Below are 23,767 nucleotides of genomic sequence, written 5' to 3'. Positions count from 1 at the left end.
CCCGAGGCAGGATTCGAACCTGCGACCGTAGCAGTCGCACGGTTCCAGACTGCCCGCCTAGAACCGCGAGACCACCGCGGCCGGCCGCTCGGCAAATCCCGCGCGGCACGACTCACCATACACTGCCGCCAGTTGACGATGGATTTCAATCGGCGCAGTGCCCTTTGCGTTCAAAAACCGAGTAACTGCGCGCAATTCGCACTTGGCGGTATCATCCAACAGGAAATCTATTCTCAACGGCTACCAAGCCAGGACTGAGCGCCTCAGCGCGGCGTTAGTATGTTTACACACAGCGCGTGAAGCACTCTTCATAATAGTGTGACCAACTGCTACACAAACAGAGTTCTGTACTTATAAAAAAAAAAAATAGGAGACCTTACCTTTGGGATTACCCTCGTATAATATAGAGCTTGCCGTATGGAAAAGGGAGGGCTGATGTGAACTAGCTTTAATAATCATGTCACGTGTGAGGAACTCGATCAACTTATATGTCTTTGTATACGGTAATGTAGGTCCCTTGGTTCTACGTGAGTGTGTTGATTTTATGTTTTGTGCTATGAGGAGTATTGTATATTCCCCAAACAATATCAGCCATGGTAATGTGTTGTTTTTCCATATTTTTATCCACCTGCTGTAAGTGATAAGGATAATGGCAGTTGCTGTGGAGAATGTTCCACATATTGTCTGGCTTACCCTATGCTGGCACGCCACTTGCCTGGTGCTGTCATGTTCCAACGTGTTCGACACTTGGATCTGTAATGGGCACATTTGTCTTTCATGATTACACATTTACATAAACGAGCGTGCCTCGCACAAATAACGAAATGCTGGTGTAAATAGTTTATAGTGTGATTGCTATTGGCAATGGTACTTTTCCCAGTACAGTCTTGCTGCCACCCACCCATTGCCATTCGCCAGTCCTTATGTAAAGACAGTATCGTCATGTTCTGGATTGGTATATTGGGTCACTACAGAGCTGCACTACATGACACACATACAAAATGAGTCGGCAACATCAGTGAAGCGGATGCCCCCCTAGTACCAATGTAAGAGGCTGTGAGAGTGGAGCTTAAACACTGCGTGCCTGGATAGTAGACCCTGTTAGTTTGAAAGAAGTCTCGTCATACCATGGCCAGCGAATACTAAAGAATGCCTAGTGTCAGCGGGAAGGGCCAGTGAACGTGTCTGACAGAACAGACACCACACATCCATATATACATGAGCAAGGACAGCTTTGGGTACCTTCAGTGCAGATGCACCATATACTCTGAGCCACTGCGGGTCTTCGCGAGTCCTATGAACAGTGGGGCTACTGGATGGGGGTGCTATTTATGTGTGACAGATTAAGCAGTTGAGTCAGATGGGAAGTGTGTCCATATGTCAGATACGGTTAAGGCAATCGTTCCAAAGAAGTATAGCATCTGGGTTTGAGTCCCAGCATATATTTTCAACATTCACCACTGATTTATTTCAGTGTCTGTAGACGACTGAAGTCTTAATTTCTATATGAGCACGGGCGGCTCTAGGTACTGTCAGTGCAGACCAGCAACCTGTTTGACGCTTTTCCACAAGAATATAAAACTTCATTCTCAACCCTAAAACACAAATGATCCTCCCGTGTAGTGTGATATTCTCTGGAGTTACAAAATAACGTGTCTCAGCGTATGAGACCTTTCACATGCAAAGACAGCTGCATTACTTTTTTCATTCAAAAAGCAAACCACACTAAAATTTATCGAAATAAGGCGAAAGAGCAAATCACTGCCGGTGCAATAACGACAACGAGCACGACATAAACTCTGTTTACGCGTATACATTGCAGTCAATCACTACGTTTAGATGCGACGCATAGTCCGAAAGTTGAAAACCGAATTTCGAAAACCGTTTTTCGGAGGTGTTAACATGACAACCCAGAGCGGTACTGAGAAAGCGGTTTACGAAATCCGGTTTTGTGAGCCCCATGTAAACGTGGTGAATGTTTTATCAATGATACTTTATGGCAAACGACATAACTGGAATTATTCTCTATCTCAACCCACCAATACGTAATGGTTTCGTTTAGGATGTAACAGCAGATAGTGTTGCCGATCGACCGCATGGCTTAGTTTATTACGACTGCATTTGTTTTAAATGAATGAATCTTCGATCAGTTAAAACTTATAATGTGAAATATACACAAAAATTTACTTTGTAGGCCGTTCATAAAATGAGCGCATAAATATTGACTTTGGTTTACAGCAGTTCTGAGAATTCTACCACACTTACTCTGGTTTTATTGTACTGTGGTTTGGGCTATAGTTTTTACTCAAGGTACTCTTTGGGCGAGCTGACAGTTGTGTTTTTTTTAGTATTTGAAGTGTATTTGTTCATTAATTAAAGACGTCTGCTTGTTGTGCAGACGAGAGACAGAAGAACCAACGCATCTGACAGTACATCTTATAATATTATCTTTACGTGGTATAGCTCTTCGTCCAATCATTTACGGTAGCAATGTCTGTTTCGTCGATGGAAAGTATCCTTTATTTTTACATAGTAATGTATTTGTACATAAAAGTTTGTCAACCAAACTACTGTAACCAACATTCACATGTATTTGTGTTTTCCTTACTTTAAATGTTTTTATCGTTATGTCATCAGACGTACGATGACTCATAATCACATAGAGATGTATTTAACCGAGGAAGTTAGTTAATCATTTCGTCGCGATTGAATTTTAGGCAGAGTTTTCTAAGAATTTCCACGTTAGCTGAAGGTATAATATTGTTAAACAAAAGAACAGTATGTAAATTCCAGCAAAAGTGTTGTCACATCTTTTCTCGGCAAAAAAAAGCGTGATACTAAAAATAAACAGATGCATATAATTGTTGTCGATAACATTGTGAAGCTGGGGATTGATGAACTTGTAGAGAGAACTATTTTTAAATTATTATCAGGATATGTGTGTGTGTGTGTGTGTGTGTGTGTGTGTGTGTGTGTGTGTGTGTGTTTTTTGAGTGCGATTAGCCTTTGTAACAATTTCATAGGCGCATTGTTATGTGCTCTATGATTGCCCTACATGAAATGTTAGAAAATTCGTTGTTAGTTCTCTGAAAAAAAAAAAAAAAAAAAGTGTTCTACTTTTCTTCATCACATACCTATCAGAAGTTATGGTTTGGTAAATCGGTTCAGTTCAGTAATTCATGCTGCCCTAATTGTGCACAACACTCCTATCTTCACACCTGTCAGAGGCACTGAATGTAAATGATGAGGATTTTTAGAACTATATTCTTAATTGTTCTGTGAGGTCACATACTCCAAGAAATACAGCCATGCTTAAAAGAGAGAGAAAAGTCTTTTACAATCAGCCTCTCCACTGTGTATAGTCCTCAATAGCCAGTTGCAACAGTTTCTGAACTGGTCAGGTGATTTCCTGCTGTTGCTGTACGCAGTTTCAATTTCAGTTTTGCACAGCTCTGAGCATATGCTGCCAATGTACCAGTCTGAAGTGACAAATGGTGCACTATTTTCTCACACTGGACTTCTTTTCAAGCAACTCCTAATTCAGCAAGTGTGACTAAAACATACCCATCTGCCAGAGTCTGAGGAATGGGCCAAAGTGTGTGCTGCAGATGGAGCCTATGTCCCTGGTATTGATTCCCATTAGGTGACCACTGGTCTGTTTGCCAAGTCCCACCTAACCTACACAATTTACAAACATTTAGAAAACTTTTGCCCACTTTTATGTGAATGACACTGCATGCAGACATCTAGTTCTGCAAGGTTCGCAGGAGAGCTTCTATAAAGTTTGGAAGGTAGGAGACGGATACTGGCAGAAGTAAAGCTGTGAGTATCGGGCGTGAGTCGTGCTTCGGTAGCTCAGATGGTAGAGCACTTGCCCGCGAAAGGCAAAGGTCCCGAGTACGAGTCTCGGTCGGGCACACAGTTTTAATCTGCCAGGAAGTTTCATATAGGTTATACATATTCCATTCTGGGGGTGACAGGATGGCAACAGGAAAGGCATCCAGCCACCTATTAAACTAGCCATGCGAAATCTGTAAAATCATGTCAGCCCTGCAACAATGTGGGACAAAGGCACAAGAAAAAGGAAAAGATTATCACTGTTGAGATAAAACAGCAATGTAATTAAGTGTAATTAATGGATTACAGAAATGTCCAATTCCACCCATCTGCTTTGACCCACGCCATCGTCAGTATGGCAGAAATGGCTATTCTAAGAGACTCCTATATGGTGCCTATGACATCACTACATACACTCGCTAACAAACACCGAAATGCATGTAAATAAGACAATAACATCTCTCTCCCAAAAATACAATCAAACGAATGGAACATCTGTGTGAAATTGGGAGTGTTAGGGTGAGGATAAGCTAAATATAATAGTAAAAAAAAACACCAAGATCCCAAAACAAAAAAAACTTATGAACAAAAAAAAATTTTTACAACATTCTGCTACCAAAACACCAACACCTGCAACTACGAAAATGGGAACCAGTCATTTCCGGTGACCTATTTAGGTCAACCACAACTATTGATACCAAGAAACCAACGCCCACAACTGCGAAAAATAAATCAAAACCACAACAATCCTCAAATCAAACATCCCTACATAAATTAAAACTTCAGTACATCATAAATACACAAAAAAATCACAACTCAAGAGAGGAAAGAAAACTATTACATTCCCCCCCCCCCCCCCCCCCCCCCTCGCTCCCCCCCCCTCCCCCCCCCCCCCCCCCCACACACACACACAAATTAAAACATCTTACCATGCTACAAATCAATAACATCTAATGTAAACGCCAAACACATTACCAAATAAATTGATGACGCTTTGGAAAAACTTCCAAACCTTACGTTGGAATCACAGACACTGCCAACGGCTTCATGTATCCAACACCAAGGCTCAAATAAATCCAATACAACAAATTGTACTCAAAAAACACACACACACACACACACACACACACACACACACACACACACACACACACACACACACACACACACACACACACACGGTCCCTGTAATCTGGAAGTGAGAGATCCAATAATGCACAAACAGTGCATTTTATTCCAGATTGGAAACTACTTGTTGACTTGAGAGTGGCTGAAATAATTTAATAGGATATGTTTGTCACTTCCACCTAGAAGTAATGAGACTCTGCATTAATCAAAGATTCCAGTGTAAAACGTTCAGAATTACCCTATACATTTATATGTAATAATCAGTCACATAAATAAAAGTGAAATACATCATAAATGTACAAAAAATCACAACTCTAGAGAGGACAGAACTATATGTATACACAGTAATCTGAATCACATTGTAATGACTACTGTATGGTAAAGCTTCGTGTGTACAGTTTTCTTTTAAGTGGCTCATTAGAATAGACTCATTGTAGGTGCCAGCAGTCGTCCATCACATTATCCATATCCCAGCTACCACGGTACCTTTCCTCTATAACTTTTATGCTGTGGTGAAACCTTTCACATTGTCCTTCGCTGTAATCATGCAGGTTTTCAGGAAATTTGTCAAGATCACTATAAAGAAAGTGTACTTTGATGCTCATATTACAACCCAATTTTTTTTAAAAGTAATAACAAGCTCCTCATAATTGCTTGCTTTCATGTTACCCAAGATGTTTTTGGCAATTACAACAAAAACACGCCAGGCAGAAGCTCCTGTAACAGATTGGGTGTAATTTGGACATTTGTGAGTTTCTGAATTTGAAGACAATAAAGGAATTAGCCTTCAGCTTCGCATTTCTTAGACCAAAGAATGATTCACAAATGTATCTGGACCAACTGCCATCTTTAGTCAGAGCTGCAACAGATTACTTTATCATTCCTAGCTTGATATGAAGAGGTGGAAGTATGATGTACCTTGTGTCAACCAATGGCTCATTGATGGCATTCTGTGCATCCAGTGTCATATTTTTCCTCGAGGGCCATGCTACTTTTTCCCATTGTTCTTGGGCTGCTCTGCTGTGCTACATGCAGATGAGATAAGGGTATTTTGCATGTCCAACTTTCTGGCCAAGCAAGAGCTTTACTTTACTGAGATCAATGTGCATAAAGCACTGGTGCTCCTGGAAAGAGAACTTCTACCTGACCATTCTGATGTTCTCATATTTTTTGGTAATTTGTGTTGAGTGCACAGTTAGCAGACTTGCATAACAGTTACTGATATGCAGTAAAATGCATTTTAAGCTTTTGATGGACCTGTTCTGGTCCATATACCAGTTCATGGTGTCATCCTGAAATGTTGCAGTATAAAAGTTCATCATCTTGACCAAAGTATTGCAGAAGTTGCTTTTCTCGTGTGATAAGCTGTTATCTTGATGGCTGGTCGTAGACAGTTTTTATCCTTTACTGTTGAAACTAGAACTTCGGCAATTGACGTCTCATACTGGATCAATCAGTGGCAGAACTGCTGAGCTGTTGTGCATTCCTCACATTCACTTCCACTGTTCCCATATCTGTGTGTTGCATTTTTTCATTCTCTGAAAAGGGTACATCAGACAACTTAGTAAACAGTGGTGTGGAGACATCTTCGCTTTGCAGCAGAGGTCGTCTTGCAGATTCCAAATCTGGGTATTCCCCCTTTTGTTTTTGTAACTATTGAACCCTTTCACATTCACTACACAAAATAAGTCTTTGTCGTGTTTCATGGACACTTTGCACACCATAGGCACACTGAAATGTAAATGTCATTTTTCTCAATTTTCCACTGTCTCAAACACTCCACATGTTTTCATACATTATGGAGATCCCCAGCTATCTTGGTGTCTAAGCTGTACCAAAATAACAGAGATCTGCCTGTTTCACAAAGTCAGTGATTTTTTAACTGTGATTTGGCAGTGTATACTTGCACATATGTAGCAAAAGGTATTTGGGTGGTTTACACAGACTCAGCAGGATGAACTCATTGTTTTACCCGCACAAAGGAAAAAAAACCGCAAATGTAGGACAGTGAGTGGATTCGACACGTCGCATGAAATACCCATTCAAAATGCTTAAGTGTGAAAAAACCTAAGAATACACAGCATGAAAATTGTGTGTCTGTAATCAAATGATGCTGATTTAGTAGCAGAGTAAGTAAACATAGGACATGTATTTGTTGCCTCAGAACAGTGATACCGGATAAAATTACTTGTGAACAAAAATTTGAGACATGGATTTGTGGACACTTCAGCATAATCCTTTAGCACATGAATGTATAAGATCCATAATGTCCTGTTAACTTTTTTGTATTTTATAATGCAGTGGAAATGAAAAATCAATGCCGGCAATGTTACAACAATGATGCGTAAGCTGTTTTTATATTAGTTGCATGATGATAACCTTCACTGACTGATTTGTGTGTTCTGAATGTTGTTGCACAAAATCACCTATGATGATGCTGAAATGGCTTTCTAAACAAAATTATGACCAGTCACAAGTCTCTTTCTCAGTCCTATGTTCAAATAGACTGATACTTGGTCACTATAAGTTTATTGCCATGGAATCATAAAATATTCACAAATAATGAAAAAAATGTGTGTTTGATTCATGGACAGATATTTCTGTAAATATGCTGTAATATTTAGCCACAGTAAAAACATTGCATTGGTTCATTCAGTAAAGTGGTGAGTGACTAAGAGCTTTGTTACACAAATCATCTTAAAATTTGCATGGTGCCATCCAGAAAAAGTAAGCCGTCAAGATCAGTGTGCTTGGGGTATGATTTGAAACTGTTACCTCTCAATTATTAGGTGGTCTCATTCATAACTACAACTCTGTTTTCAGATGTGTACTAAATAATAGGTAGCATTTTTCAATACTGTATATGGAGAAGTCACAAAAATAACTTTTTACCTATAATGGGAAATCCACATGGAATGTAACAATAAGAGAGAAGGCTTCAGCATCTTTCAAGCATTCAGGAAATGTTCCACTGATAAGTCTGGTTACACAAATAACTTAAAATGTCACTACAATCTGAGACACACTGTTTAATCAGCTTTGATGACATATTTTCATAGCCACTAGAATTGCTTAATCTGAAGAATTTTATGTTGGGCATTACTTCTACTGGAGTAGTGAGGGTTATACATAGTTATTTGTACATGACTGGTCTGAGATATTCCATGGCGGCATCCACTGTCCCTGAAAGCCGCATCTTTTCAGTAACAGTTATCAAGTGCTTTATTGAAAATTTCAGCAACAATGCACACATCTATTACTCGTGCATCGTTTACTCTTGATGCTGTGTGCTCCTCTTCATCTCTGGTTCCACTAGTCTCTTCCTTCAGTGTATCTATCAAAATCTTTAGTTTGTTATCTGCTCTGACTATCCTTTTCTGATTATATATTTGCTGTGATGTTTGTAGTACTATCTTCAATATTTTGCAGTGATCTATAGCATTTGTATCAGAGCTGTTTCTGACCTTTTTTTCCAGTACATGTGTGTGAATTAAGTAAATTTTTGCGAAAGTCTATTCCATTGAAGAATAATACTTTCACAAGTATTCTTAAAAATGATAGCTTTTACTCTAATAATATTTGTATTAGCACAGTAATGTTAATTCATAATTTTTGTGGAATTTTACAATTTAGTAACGAACTATATGAATACAAACATCATGTTGAACCTTTCTTTTACATTTAATATTACAATATGTGTAGCATAACAACAAAAGCAATCAGTTTTTGACAGTAGACTTCTCCGGTCCTTTTCCTTCATCTCCCTTCCTTCCCTTTCAACCCTTCTGCCAGTAGGAGGAGCCACTGGCTCCGAAACCTTGCATAATTATAGACTTCTTTTATCTGCGTGTCCTTGTGGAATCTGGGTGGTGAATACATTTTCTCTCCAATGTATAAAGCATGATTTTTGCTCGTGCCGTGAATTTGTTATATAATCTGTTTACTGTGAAGAAAATTTTCATTTTTGGATTATAAATGGTGAAAAGTAATTTATTTTGGTTTATCTGTCTTGAATGCATTACTTAAAACAATGTGTAGTTGAAGCAAATTTGAATATCTGGATGCAGCCTTAACAGATCACAACAGAGCATTTATTCAATTTAAAGTTTGCTGTCAAAGAGCTTGAAAGAAACTCAAAAAAATGTGAGAAGGAAGAACGAGTTGAGAAGACTAAATGTAAAAAGGCCATCCAGAAGGGCAATATGGAAGGAGCACGAATCCATGCTGAAAATGCTATTCGGCAGAAGAACCAGGCACTCAACTACCTCCGGATGAGTGCCCGAATTGATGCTGTTGCCAGCCGTGTACAGTCAGCTCTCACAACCCGACGGGTAAGTGTCGATTTTAATATCATTTTGTGAAACTGTGGATTTGATCCATAATTATGAACAAAATTCACAGCTGAGGGTCTTACTCGGAACAACCATAGACTACTGGTGATAATAAGGTTAGTCCTTTTTTGGAATTAATTCAGTTAAAAGATCATACTTCTTGGATCACCAACATTCTGTGTATTTCTAGAAGGTGTGTACTAGTTAACTTGATTGATGTGATTGCTCAGTAGGCAGTTGTGCTGTTACAGTAGTGTTAGGGGAAATTTTGTATTTTGGCCATTGGATGTGTAAAGCAAGCTATCCAATGAAGGAATGTGACACAATTCATATGTGGCATGAATCTGACAGCTATGTGGCAGAACTATGCATGTCTTTACTCCATTTTTCAGAAACACATTTAGAGCTTTGAAATGCCAGATTCTCTTAAGACCAAGTGGACCTTTGTCAGAATTGAAATGACTTTAGCGAATGATTGTTTTGTGCAGTCCAGCTCATTTTCTATATTCTGTTTCATGCGGTATAGCTAACTTTCTGTATTCTGTATCGTTATTCATCTCACATCAGGGTTGCAGAAATGTTGACAGAGCTCATCACGGTAAACAGTAAAGCACATAGCGTTATACGGGTATTACTAAATTTGGTGTGTCGGATTAATGGAAGTGTCAGACCCCACCCGCCTGCTTTGACTAGTGACGTAATGGAATAGTGGTGTGTGACATCACTACAGTGTGGAGTTTTTGAGTTGGTTGTGTTTGTAGATGTCGTGTTGTTGCATCTGATGGTGCCCTTTGGTGGTGGATGTGGATGTGCTGAGTTTAACATGTGGTATTGGGTTTATGTTAAGTTTTGGTCGTCATTGTGCTAATGTGGTTTTGAGTTTAGATAGTTGGCGGAGTAACGTGGGTTGAGGAAGTGTTTTCAGTGAGTTACAGATAGATAGATAGATAGAGAGAGAGAGAGAGAGAGAGAGAGAGAGAGAGAGAGAGAGAGAGCGCTAATTTCTTAGGTATGGATATGACATTGAATTTCATGAGTGTATTGTTATCATTCTGAGACGGGCGATGATATGATGTCTGTCATAAAGTTTGTGCAGATGTTCATTCTTATTGCTGAATATAGCACACACGTGTATGTGTGGGTGTGTGGCGAACCTAGATGTGTATTTATGGTAGCTCAGTTGTGTTTCAGTTGATGTAGCTAATATGGGGTATTTAGGTTTGTGAATTGCTGGGGTTTTGGTCCCACTTTACGGAGTTGTAGGTGTTGTGTTTTTTCAATAGCTGCAGTTTAGCTACATAGGTCAAGAGAAATAGGGTTGTTGGTGTTGATTTTTTGGTATCTGTAGCTGTAGTTGAGCTATATAAGCCAAGGGAAATGTCAGAGTCCACTTTTTGGGGTTGTAGGTGTTGATTTTTTGGTATTGATAGCTGTGATTGAGCTATAAAGGTCAAGGGATATGTCCGATTCCACTTTTCTGAGGTGTAGGTGTTGGTTTTTTGTTATTGGTGGCTGTGATTGAGATATATAGATCAAGGGAAATGTCATATTCCTGTAGTTTGTTGGTGTAACAGAAGGCTGTAATTTAATTTTTTTATGTATTATTTGTTTTGGGGTATATGCCTGCTGGATATTACTTATAAATTTTTTTCCCGAGTTTCTGTATTTCAGAATTCATGAACAGCTTGACTGTGAACTAGGTGAATATCAAGGAGGCTTTCATTCAGGACGAAGCTGTCCTGATCAAATTATTAGTCTCAAATGGATAATGAAACATCAAAGGGTCAGGAATAAGAAGCTAGTGATTACCTTTGTTGATTTTTAAAAAAGCCTACTATAGTATCCATAGTGAATCTCTGTGTAAATTCTTAAAGAATTTGGTTTACATGAGAAGCTTGTCAACCTTGTTGCAGTCACCCTTGAAATATCAGAGCTAGGGTAAAGTTCAGAAATTAATTCTCTGGACTTTTTGAGATTCATACTGGCCTTCGATAAGGCAATGGATTATCTCCATTATTGTTCAGTTGTGTGCTGGAGAAAATCATGCATGAATGGAAAAGATATACCCACCATCTGTTAAGATTTGAAGAAAGATTCAACTTAACTGCCTTGCATTTGCAGATGATTTGACACTGTCAGCAAACAATATAGATGAAGCAAAGGTTCAGATAGAACAACTAGGATGATTAGCAGCAAAGGTTGGATTGCAAATTTCATTTGAGAAAACAGAAATTATGCCCAGCTTCCCAGTTGACACATCCCATAAGTTTAAATATCTTGGTGACATTATCACCTGGAATGCCAGTGAAAGAGCATCAACAGATAGTAGTACATTAAAACTACAGCGAGCACAGAGAACCACATGGTCAACCTACAGAAAACGATCTCTCTCAATAAATTCTAAATTTCGATATTACTCCTCCATTGTTAAACCAGAAGCAACATATGCAAGTGAAACACTATTATTCAAACCAAATACTCAAGCAACAACTGACAAATTGCAGAAAGATGGAGGAACACTCCAAACAATTATCAGTAAAAAAAAACATCAAGTTAATAGGCAGTGAAGACGTTTGCCCAATTCAGTAGTGTATAAAGAAAATGAATCCATTATTGATACAATGCGGAAAAGTAGGATTGCATTTTTCGGCCACATATCTCGCCTTCCAAATACTAGAATCCTGAAGCAACTTTTTGACTACTTCTGGAACAGTAAAACCAAAAACATCAGGTTTAAAGAAGCAAAAATTGATCTAGGTGAACTGAACATCACCACACACCAAATTCAACACAGAGAAGAGAAACTTCTTCTAAAGAACAAATACACACGGCTGACATTCAAACCATCAGAATGGAGGAAGTATGTCATATCTGCAGAATAACGAGCAGCCAGATCACAGCGAATGAGGAAATTTTGGGAAATAAAGAAATTGCTGACTGCTAAGACCTAAACTTAATCATTGTAGACTCTGTTTTATTATGTTTGATTTTAGTGCTCCAATGTGGATGTAAACTATGTTTTGGGATGGTGCGATGTTTTATATATATACTTTTTACCTTGTCCCCTTCGTAAACCACCAGTTTCCTGTGGTGGTCCCATTAGTTTAGTTTTATTTCTGGAGTGAGACATTACTGTGTCATTTTTATTTTTGTTCGTGCTTGTTGGCATATGTATGTAATGACGTCATTGTCATTTTGTATTTGCTGGAAGAAACCGTTTCTGCCATAATGATTACATCATCAGTCAAAGCAGGTGGATGGAATCTGATGCTTCTGTAATGCTGGTATCTCACATCTGTCTTGGCAAATTTCAGGCTGATTCTCCATGTCCACATCAGAAACAAAAAGTTTAAACTTGTAAGTACACAGGGCAGAATGTAAAAGTCTAATAGATGGATGTTAAACATTACTTGCCCATCTGTCTTGATATAAATATGATAAATTCAGAATGCTAGACAGTGACAGTGGTGGATTTATTGTATGATGTACTTTGTCCATACCCAAAACTTCATTTCCTATGTGTGTTTCTGCAACATACTGAAGTGAGAAGTACAATTTCCTGAACACAAAAGTAGGGAACCTGTTACTTAATCCAAACTAATATTATAAACGCTAAAGAGTGTGTGTGTGTGTGTGTGTGTGTGTGTGTGTGTGTGTGTGTGTGTGTGTGTTAAGTTTTCACGACTAAACTGCTTGAACAGATTGTGATGAAATTTGGCATGGAGATAGGTAGCTTAAACCCTGAGGAGGAACAAATGCTAATTAAGGTGGTGGTGGTGGTGGTGGTGGTGGTGGTGGTGGTGGTGGTGGTGGTGGTCGTAGTAGTAGTAGTGGTAGTAGTAAACCCCTAAGAGAGTGAAGTAGGGAATGGTATGTTTTTTCACCAGTGTACATAAACCATGTTAAAAAAATTGTTCAATTTGTTGATTATTATGCACTTATAATGTATAACTATTTTAATAACACAATGCATAGGTGTCTGCTCCTGCCCATCACCCTCTGCATATACTGCTCAATAGCAATGCTACTCGTTATAGCAAAACTACTGATATATGAGTGCAGCTGTGGGTATGGTGTGGAAAGTGGTAATTGAATTGAAATAATGAAAAAAAGTGAGGTCATTCACATGATCATAGAACGAATCTGTTGAAGTTTGGTTACATGGTGAATCCTATAAATCACTTCCACTAACTATTTAGGGATTACTATTATTCATAACTTAAATTTGAACAGTCTCATAGAGATATTTTGGGCAAAGGGGACGAAAGACTCTGTTTTATTGGCAGGACAGGTAGAAGATGCAACAGGTATACTAACGAGACTGGCTGTACTTCACTTTTTAATCTTTTCTGGAGTATTGCTGCATGTTATGAAATCTGCATCAGATAAGAGTGATGGAGGACACCGGAAAATTTCAAGGGAGAGCAGTTCATTGTGTATTATTGCAAAATAGGGATGAGTGTGTCATGGACATGATATGAGTTTGAAAGCCTAATTTCTGGAATAGTTATTAAAGTTAATGCGTATCGTAGAAAAGTAGGATGGCAAACTAAGGATCTTGCATGGGGCAAAAGATGGATATTGAAACGAAAGCATAGATGAGACAGGCATTTGAGAGGGTAGGGACAGATGAGAAAAGTTGTAAGCTGTTAAGAAGGCAGTGGAAAAAAAGATAGCTTGAGGAACGATGAAATATGAAATGAGGAAAATGAATGCTGGGAATAATGCTGCAAGGTTACTGCAAGGTGTTGTTAGAAACTAGCACACGAGGTAGAAAAGTATTGAAACTATGATGGGGAGAGAACACAGTTCAAACTTGATCAATCTAACACCAAGGACATTTTTAATATGTTACTGAGTATACCATGTTTAGGATATTGTGATATCGCAGCTGATTTTTCTGCTTGTATCCACTCACCGTTTCTGTCTGCTGGAATGAGTGATCATCTTACAGAATATTCTTCTATTCATGAAATGGGCATTGCTATGTTATGATCTGTAGCTACTGGTTGAAAAAGCCAAGGACAAATCTTGCTATTAGAAGGAGACACGAGCAGTGTCAAGGATGTGATCCAGATGGCAAGAAAATTGTTTTACAAGCAACATGGTGCGTGATGATAGGTAAAGGTCTTTGTCTTATTAGAATGCTGCACAGATAGGGGTAAGAGAAAGCTACTCTGTTTCATAAGGGAAAGTAATATTCATCCCCAGAAATGTTGATAAAATATTCAGCCATCAGTGAAATGGCGGATCCATTGGTAGGTGTCAACATACAGCCTTCTATTAATTGTTCACTTTAGGAAAACTCTGTTTGATGGCTGATGTGAGTAGCCGTTTAGACAGAAATGGAATCACGTCAGTTGGTACTGACAGCTTTCTTGGTACTGCCAACTTGGTTGACTTTAACTAGTTGGAAACTTTGTGTTTGGTGTGCATACATACTAACAAACGAAACTGTTATTAGCATCAAATACTACGTATGACTTCTGTTGTCATTATAGTCACAAGACCATAATTACACTTAAACAATATGGCCTAAAAATGTCAGCATGTTAGTAAATAACACTGAAAGATAATGTTGGTTGCAACTGTAAACAAATGAAGGTCAGGAATTTATACACTTTGCTCTTCTGTCCATACAGCTACTCTCTTCAGTCACTATGCTGAGAGTCTTTGACTGAACAATTAATGAGCAGATGCCAAAAAATATTAGTTGTTAGTAAGAAAGAGAAGGGTGATTTTGACAAAGTTTCGTGCTTTAATAATGTGAATTGATTACAGTGAGTAGCTAGTACCTTGAAAACTGTGCAAATCATACAGTGGCATCCTTTTAGTTAACCCTCTGATGGTACAACAGGAAAACATGACACATAAGGTACCATGGGGTCTTCGTGGACCCCACTCCATTGCAGTGAGTAAAAGCTGCTGTGGGGGCATGGCAACATGCTTAGGAGAAATAAACAAATCAGTAAAACAGTAGCGTAATTGTGTTCTTCAGGTTATACAAACATCATTTTAGGCATGCTACAGAAAATATTCGTACCCATCTACAAAATAAAATATTGACAGCTCTGCCAAAGCCATGAATTTGTGATGACAACTTAAAGTATCTTATAAACGTTATCCTTACCACTGTAGAATGTCTCATCCCTCGCAGTTCATCTGATGATGAATGTATGATTCATGGCTGGCTGGTTTGTTGGCTTGACTCTCATGCTCTACTAAACACTGCACAGTGTGGATTTTGAGCATGCCATTTTGCCAGCATGCCATGAACAGTTTTCTGCAGGAATACCAGACTGTGGCCATGCTTTTTGATTTGCAGAAAGCCAACGAGATCTGCTGGAGAATTGGTATCCTCTGTAATCTATACATATGGGACTTCAGAGGCTACCTGCCCCAGAGTTGTAACATCGCGTTTTTAGTACCTGCATAGTGTAAATTCGCGTAGTCGTCTGTCTTCTGTTTTTGTTTTGAACGGCCAGTGTCGGTTGGTCACAGCCAGTGTGCTCCCTGCCGCCGTTGGATAAGCAGCTGCCAGCAGAAAGTCGTATACTCCTAGCTCACTCATTTGTTACATAGTTTAATTCTTAATTTCTTTGCGTGTTTTTGGTACTTGCATTGTTTAATTCATAAATTTACGGGTGTATTATAGTATTTGAGAGTTGTAGCATCGCATTTTTAGTACCTGAATAGTGTAAAATCGCGTAGTCTCCTTCCACCGCCAAGCAGTGTGTCAGCATTGCGCAAGTAGCAGCATTACTGCATTTACTAGGCAATCTTGTATTTTAATAACCATTTAAATTTTGTGTCGATTTGTTTGTGCTCTCTGTAGATTAATTCAGACATTCTTTGCACAACAGTTTTTAGCATGGATAGGGACTGCAACTGCTGTCTTCGGATGCAGGCTGAGTTGGCATCCCTTCGCTCCCAGCTTCAGGCAGTTTGGCTTCGGTCACACAGCTTGAGGCTGTTGCCAATGGGCATCACTGTGGGGGTCCGGATGGGGGTTTGTCGGGGATGGCCAGCTCGCCCCACACATCCTCCGATCAGACTAAGACTGTGGCTGCCTGGGATACTGCCCACATTGAGGCTGATCCCTCACCTGTGGTAGAGTGGGAGGTCGTCTCGAGCTGTGGCAGGGGGTGAAAGACATTCCGGAGGGCTGAACGGAAGGCTTCTCCAGTTTGTCTGATGAACCGGTTTCAGGCTCTGTCTCTGGCTGATACTGATGTTCGGCCAGAGATGGCTGCTTGTACTGTTCCAGAGGTTGCCCCTCAGTCTGCAAGATCCGGGCAGTTGCAGAGGGTGGGCTTACTTGTAGTTGGGAGCTCCAACGTCAGGCGTGTAATGGGGCCCCTTAGGGATATGGCAGCAAGAGAAGGGAAGAAAACCAATGTGCACTCCGTGTGCATACCGGGGGGGAGTCATTCCAGATGTGGAAAGGGTCCTTCTGGATGCCATGAAGGGTACAGGGTGCACCCATCTGCAGGTGGTCGCTCATGTCGGCACCAATGATGTGTGTTGCTATGGATCGGAGGAAATCCTCTCTGGCTTCCGGCGGCTATCTGATTTGGTGAGGACTGCCAGTCTCGCTAGCGGGATGAAAGCAGAGGTCACCATCTGCAGCATCGTCAGCAGGACTGACTGCGGACCTTTGGTACAGAGCCAAGTGGAGGGTCTGAATCAGAGGCTGAGACAGTTTTGCGACCGTGTGGGCTGCAGATTCCTTGACTTGCGCCATAGGGTGGTGGGGTTTCGGGTTGCGCTGGATAGGTCAGGAGTCCACTACACGCAGCAAACGGCTACACGGGTACCATGGGTTGTGTGGTGTGGACTGGGCGGTTTTTTAGGTTAGATGGCCTCGGGCAAGTACAGAAAGGGCAACAGCCTCAAAGGGTGCGGGGCAAAGTCAGGACATGCGGGGACCAAGCAGCAATCAGTATTGTAATTGTATACTGTCGAAGCTGCATTGGTAAAGTACTGGAACTTCAAGTGCTGATAGAAAGCACCTAAGCTGAAATCGTTACAGGTACAGAAAGCTGGCTGAAGCCAGAGATAAATCCAGCCGAAATTTTTACAAAGGCACATACGGTGTTTAGAAAGGATAAATTGCATGCAACCGGTGGTGGCGTGTTTGTCGCTGTTAGTAGTAGTTTATCCTGTAGTGAAGTAGAAGTGGATGATAGTTCCTGTGAAATATTATGGGTGGAGGTTACACTCAACAACCGAGCTAGGTTAATAATTGGCTTCTTTTACCGACCTCCCGACTCAGCAGCATTAGTGGCAGAAAAATTGAGAGAAAATTTGGAATACATTGCACATAAATTTTCTCAGCATATTATAGTCTTAGGTGGAGATTTCAATTTACCAGATACAGACTGGGACACTCAGATGTTTAGGACAGGTGGTAGGGACAGGGCATTGAGTGACATTATACTGAGTTCACTATCCGAAATTTACCTCGAGCAATTAAAAAGAGAACCGACACGTGGAGATAACATCTTGGACCTACTGATAACAAACAGACTCGAACTTTTCGACTCTGTAAGTGCAGAACAGGGAATCAGTGATCATAAGGCATTGCAGCATTCCTGAATATGGAAGTTAATAGGAATATAAAAAAAAGGGGGGAAGGTTTATCTGTTTAGCAAGAGTAATAGAAGGCAGATTTCACACTATCTAACAGATCAAAACGAAAATTTCTGTTCCGACACTGACAATGTTGAGTGGAAAAAGTTTAAGGCAATTGTAAAATGCGTTTTAGACAGGTACGTGCCTAGTAAAACTGTGAGGGACGGGAAAAACCCACTGTGGTTCAACAACAAAGTTAGGAAACTACTGCGAAAGCAAAGAGAGCTTCACTCAAAGTTTAAACGCAGCCAAAACCTCTCAGATAAACAGAACCTAAACGATGTCAAAGTTAGCATAAGGAGAGCTATGCATGAAGCGTTCAGTGGATTCGAAAGTAAAATTGTATGTACCGACTTGACAGAAAATCCTAGGAAGTTCTGGTCTTACGTTAAATAAGTAAGTGGCTCAACACAGCATATCCAGACACTCCGGGATGATGATGGCATTGAAACAGAGGATGACACGCGTAAAGCTGAAATACTAAACTCCTTTTTCCAAAGCTGTTTCACAGAGGAAGACCGCGCTGCAGTTCCTTCTCTAAATCCTCGCACAAACGAAAAAATGGCTAACATCGAAATAAGTGTCCAAGGAATAGAAAAGCAACTGGAATCACTCAACAGAGGAAAGTCCACAGGACCTGACGGGTTACCAGTTTGTTTCTACACAGACTACGCGAAAGAACTTGCCCCCCTTCTAACAGCCGTGTACCCAAGTCTCTAGAGGAACAGAAGGTTCCGAATGATTGGAAAAGAGCACAGGTAGTCCCAGTCTTCAAGAAGGATCGTCAAGCAGATGCGCAAAACATAGACCTGTATCTCTGACGTCGATCTGTTGAATTGTAGAACATGTTTTTTGCTTGGAGTATCATGTTGTTTCTGGAAACCCAGAATCTACTCTGTAGGAATCAACATGGATTCCGGAAACAGCAATCGTGTGAGACCCAACTCGCTTTATTTGTTCATGAGACCCAGAAAATATTAGAGACAAGCTCCCGGGTAGATGCTATTTTCCTTGACTTCCGGAAGGCGTTCGATACAGTCCCGCACTGTCGCCTCATAAACAAAGTAAGAGCCTACGGAATATCAGACCAGCTGTGTGGCTGGATTGAAGAGTTTTTAGCAAACAGAACACAGCATTTTGTTATCAATAGAGACACGTCTACAGACATTAAGGTACCCTCTGGCATGCCACAGGGGAATGTTATGGGACCATTGCTTTTCACAATATATATAAATGACCTAGTAGATAGTGTCAGATGTAACATGCAGATGATGCTGTAGTATACAGAGAAGCTGCAGCATTAGAAAATTTTGGCGAAATGCAGGAAGATCTGCAGCAGATAGGCACTTGGTGCAGGGAGTGGCAACTGACCCTTAACATAGACAAATGTAATATATTGCGAATACATAGAAAGAAGGATCCTTTATTGTATGATTACATGATTTCGGAACAAACACTGGTAGCAGTTGCTTCCGTAAAATATCTGGGAGTATGCGTGCGGAACGATTTGAAGTGGAATGATCATATAAAATTAATTGTTGGTAAGGTGGGTACCAGGTTGAGATTCATTGGGAGAGTCCTTAGAAAATGTAGTCAACAAAGGAGGTAACTAACAAAACACTCGTTCGACCTATACTTGAGTATTGCTCATCAGTGTGGGATACGTACCAGATCGGGTTGAAGGAGGAGATAGAGAAGATCCAAAGAAGAGCAGCGCGTTTCGTCACAGGGTTATTTGGTAACCGTGATAGCGTTACGGAGATGTTAAGCAAACTCAAGTGGCAGACCCTGCAAGAGAGGCGCTCTGCATCGCGGTGTAGCTTGCTCGCCAGGTTTCGAGAGGGTGCGTTTCAGGATGAAGTATCGAATATATTGCTTCCCCCTACTTATACCTCCCAAGGAGATCACGAATGTAAAATTAGAGAGATTCGAGCGTGCACGGAGGCTTTCAGACAGTCGTTCTTCCCGCGAACCATACGCAACTGGAACAGAACAGGGAGGTAGTGACAGTGGCACGTAAGGTGCCCTCCACCACACACCGTTGGGTGGCTTGTGGAGTATAAATGTAGATGTAGATTTCCACTGGAATTTTTAAGACAGAGCTTTCGAGGTATGTGTGGGTTCGGTCTTGTCAGACACCTTCATCCAGTCCCCCAGGGGGTCCACAACTCTTTTGTGGATACGTTTGGGGCGAGCATGAGACCTGGAGCTAGTGCAGCTCTCTTTCCTTCCCGGGCTGCATACCTTCCTTTTCGACATCCCTCCCTGTTCCCGATCTCCCTCCCCCCTTCCATCCGCCCCATCCCTTCCCCTTCTCCCTCTCTTTGGGAGTATGTTTTGTGCCTACGTCTGGAGATGGATGCTTAAGACTGTAAGATATAGTCTCCCTTCTTTGGTCTCTATGTTGGAAAGTCTCTGTCCTCCCTTTGTTCTTCAGTTTCCTTTGCCTCTTCTCGTTACCCTCTTCTCCACTGGGGCGTTTGAGTCCTCACTCCTTTCCTTTTCTTTGTTCATCCTTTTCTCTCTCTTTCTTCCTTGTGTGTGTCTGAAGGCTGACCTATGCATTCCCACGCGTAGCCGGTGATGGGGTAACGCGTAATTCACCATCCCAGGTAGACAAGTAGGACACTTACGTACCCTCTGGTAAAAGCCAGGTCCAGGGAGGGGTGAATGCCTGACCTGGTACCGTCCGGATGTGCCGATTGGTCCCTCCGTCTGTTTCTCGGGAGGTGTGACCTGAAGTGTGAACAATCACCTATGGTGGGAGTGTCCTCATAGAGGAAGAAGTGCGCCATTGGAGATGCTGTTAATCATGGGGGATACTTTTGCAATGGTTTTCTCTACTTCTACAACTTCTGCCCACAAGAGAAAGCTAGATGAATTTCAGCCACAGACACTTCTTCCATCAGTGCCAAAGTTCCTAGTTGTTTCTCAGTCTGACGAAGGTCAAGACTTCTCCGCAGTTGACCCTTTCATTGATGTGATTCTTCTGTTTCTCCTGGTGAAATTTAAGAATCACATCATATATCTGTACGGGGAGGAGATGTATCACAGCATGAAAAAATTCGACAAGCTGCATCACCGAAGGAGCCGCTCTTGCTTTTCTGAAGAGATATCGTGCCGATCAGGTTGTGCCAAACTTTGCTAAGGTCACGCATCGCATCGAACCTGCACCAGCTAAGAGAATTAAGAAGTGTGCTAGCCTTGCCTTGGTTCGTGCACTTTACCAGTTGCAGCCTTGTGTACAACTCCCAGGAACTACATAAACTATATCTACAGCTAGCCAATCATTTTATTTCCGGGTCCTGGTATTGGACTGATGGTGTTACCTGGGTGACCGTTGATTCTGCACTTAAGAAAGCCTCGGGACGTCAGATATCTAAATTCTCTTGTCTCTCTGACAAACCATTGCTGGAGGCCCCACGCAAGATGGTCATCAATCTCACAGACACAGCCAACTGGGGATGCAGTTTCTGTTCTGGAGAAGGGACTTACAATTTTGCTCCCATGCTGATAGCGGACATTGTCAGTGCAGTTTGACAGGTTGCTGCGTGACTACTACCTGTAGCAGCTGAAGAAGTATGGTAGGAAACCTGCCGTGCTCTGACGGGAACTAAACCGATCAAGTCGAATATTACCAGCAGGAAGAGGGCAGCCATTCAACACCTGAGACAGAGCCCTGAGATCGTTGCCTTACTGGCTGACAGACAATGCTACAGTTGTTCGTTCCCATAAGGGTTACACTGAGAAGATGCAGAGCCTGCTGAATGACGAATCTTACAGGTAGATCAATGCTGACCCCACAAAGAAAGTGGAGAAAAGGACTAGGGCTCTTCTCAAGGGTGCAGATTTACCAGAGGGCTTCGCCAAGAAATTGACACATCAAGGACCTGTACCGCCAAGACTTCATGGACTCCCTAAGTCCACAAAAAAGTGGTGCCATTACGCCCAATTGTCAGCAACATTAGGGCACCTACATATTTGCTGACCTTACCTGGCAGAATTACTAAGAAACTTCCTTACACACCTGAACCTCATACACCTGAACATCTAATTCACTGTGGAGACTGAAACAGAAGGAAGATTACCATTCCTGGATGCCGTGGTCAAAAGAAGAGCGGATGGCAGCCTGGGCCACAAGGTAACAGGAAGAAAACGTACACCGACCTGTATTTGCATGCGGATAGGTGCCACTGCCCTTCGCAGAGGAATGGGGTGCTAAAACCACTAGGGCACAGGATACGCACCATCTCTAATGCAGAGACCGTTGCCGAGACCATCAGAGGCACACTCGACTTAGGTACCTCAAGTTGGCAGTCGCAGAGCACTGTTTGTCCTAAAATCACGAAATGGGCTACCAACATACCAGGGTCTTGGTACAGACATCTAAATACTGAGATAACGTTATTAGAGAGGCTATCAAAATTCGTACCAGGGACAGACTCATCAACCGAGATTGCAGTTATAACCTCAGCAAGGCATGGGATCCAACATTGAGTCTAATTAAAAAAAAAACATTGAGCAAAGAAAACAAATGGGGGACCAGGGCAGACCAGGCAATTACACCGACGCCACCACAAACGCCAACGCTAGCGTGTCAGCAACCACGGACCGCAGAGAGCACACCTTGCAGGGGCAGGGAATTTAAGATGGCTGCCTGCCCTCAGGAGCTCAGTTCATCAGTGCACCTGACTATGGCGACATGTCTGATCACCACAATATTGTGCCCATTGGACACTATGGACCAGCAGTACACCCGTGGACTGTTTGAGCAACCCTTTCATTATTCAGAAAGGTGTCAACGCAATTGCAGGTGCTTTAAAGTCTTGTTCCCGATTATGAAATGACTCTTCCTTATTAGAAACAATCAGTGCCCTCCAGGCACAAAAATTGCTGCGAAATACACTGCTACACACCTTACCTGTCCAGGAGGAAGTGCACCATGCTTTAAATTCATGATGCAGGGTGGTTTAAACCCATTCACTTGGTGGTTTATCCAACTAGGACATAACAAAATTACCTGTCTGACCAAGGAGTAATGGCTGTACATCGAGTCATGGAAACGTTTCACAAGGACTTGGTACTGACCCGTACTCTATTCTTGACGTTTGACAGAGTTCAACTTCCATCAAACATTTAAGTGGGATATGAGATCATTTCAGTTCGCCCTTACATCCCCAACCCATCGGCTATCGGTGTCAGCGGTTTAATCGTACTAGCCAGTCGTGTTCCAATTCGGCCAAATGATTTACGTGTGGCAGGGATGCCCATGAGGGTGATTGTCCACCTCCATCCCCTCGTTGCATCAACTGCATGGGCGACCACGTTGCCTCCTCTAGAGATTGCCATATTTTCAAAGATGAATGAATTATTCTGGACATCAGAGTGAAGGAAAAGGTGTCCACATTTGCTGCTTGTAAGTTATTCACCAGTAGAAAGCCCACTGTACTCCCAGGGGGTAAATGTAGCACTGTCCTTGCATCTCCTCGACACAGCTTGAGATCTCACCTAGGGCGTCAAGGTCGTCAGATTGGCCAGCCCGAAGATCGCCCGTTCGACTTCCCCACTATCACTATTCACTCTAAGGTTCACCCTCAATTGGATCCTGCTAAATCACGGGCCCCAAAATCAGACGCCCCGATTTCCAAAAAAGAACATACTTGCAAAGATTTTTTACATACTCTGACCTCCCAACTGTTGGTTCCCCCTTCCTCTCAACACCCTGCTTCCAAGAAGGCTCAAAAGAAACAAAATTCCTCTCCTCCGCCATGGCATGTCTCATCTACAGCGCCACCCAGTGGCAGCCGCCCTTGGCCGTCTTCCGTGTCGCCGAGACA

The 23,767-nt window shown here is 41.5% G+C and overlaps 1 protein-coding gene across 1 annotated transcript in view; it reads left to right on the top strand.

Moving 5' to 3' along the window:
• Positions 1 to 2,124: 2,124 nt before the first annotated feature.
• Positions 2,125 to 23,767, top strand: part of LOC126283938 (charged multivesicular body protein 1b) — a 48,517-nt gene continuing 26,874 nt past the window's right edge. Inside the window, exons 1-2 of the mRNA XM_049982326.1 lie at positions 2,125 to 2,512; positions 9,052 to 9,296. Of these exons, the coding sequence (XP_049838283.1) occupies positions 2,491 to 2,512; positions 9,052 to 9,296 (267 nt within the window). The 5' untranslated portion in view covers positions 2,125 to 2,490. The remainder of the gene's footprint in view (positions 2,513 to 9,051; positions 9,297 to 23,767) is intronic.

The sequence above is a fragment of the Schistocerca gregaria genome, chromosome 8 (assembly GCF_023897955.1).
Source record: "Schistocerca gregaria isolate iqSchGreg1 chromosome 8, iqSchGreg1.2, whole genome shotgun sequence".
NCBI lineage: Eukaryota > Metazoa > Arthropoda > Insecta > Orthoptera > Acrididae > Schistocerca > Schistocerca gregaria.
The sequence above is the reverse complement of the archived record's forward strand: the minus strand, read 5'-3'. Positions and strand labels throughout refer to the sequence as shown.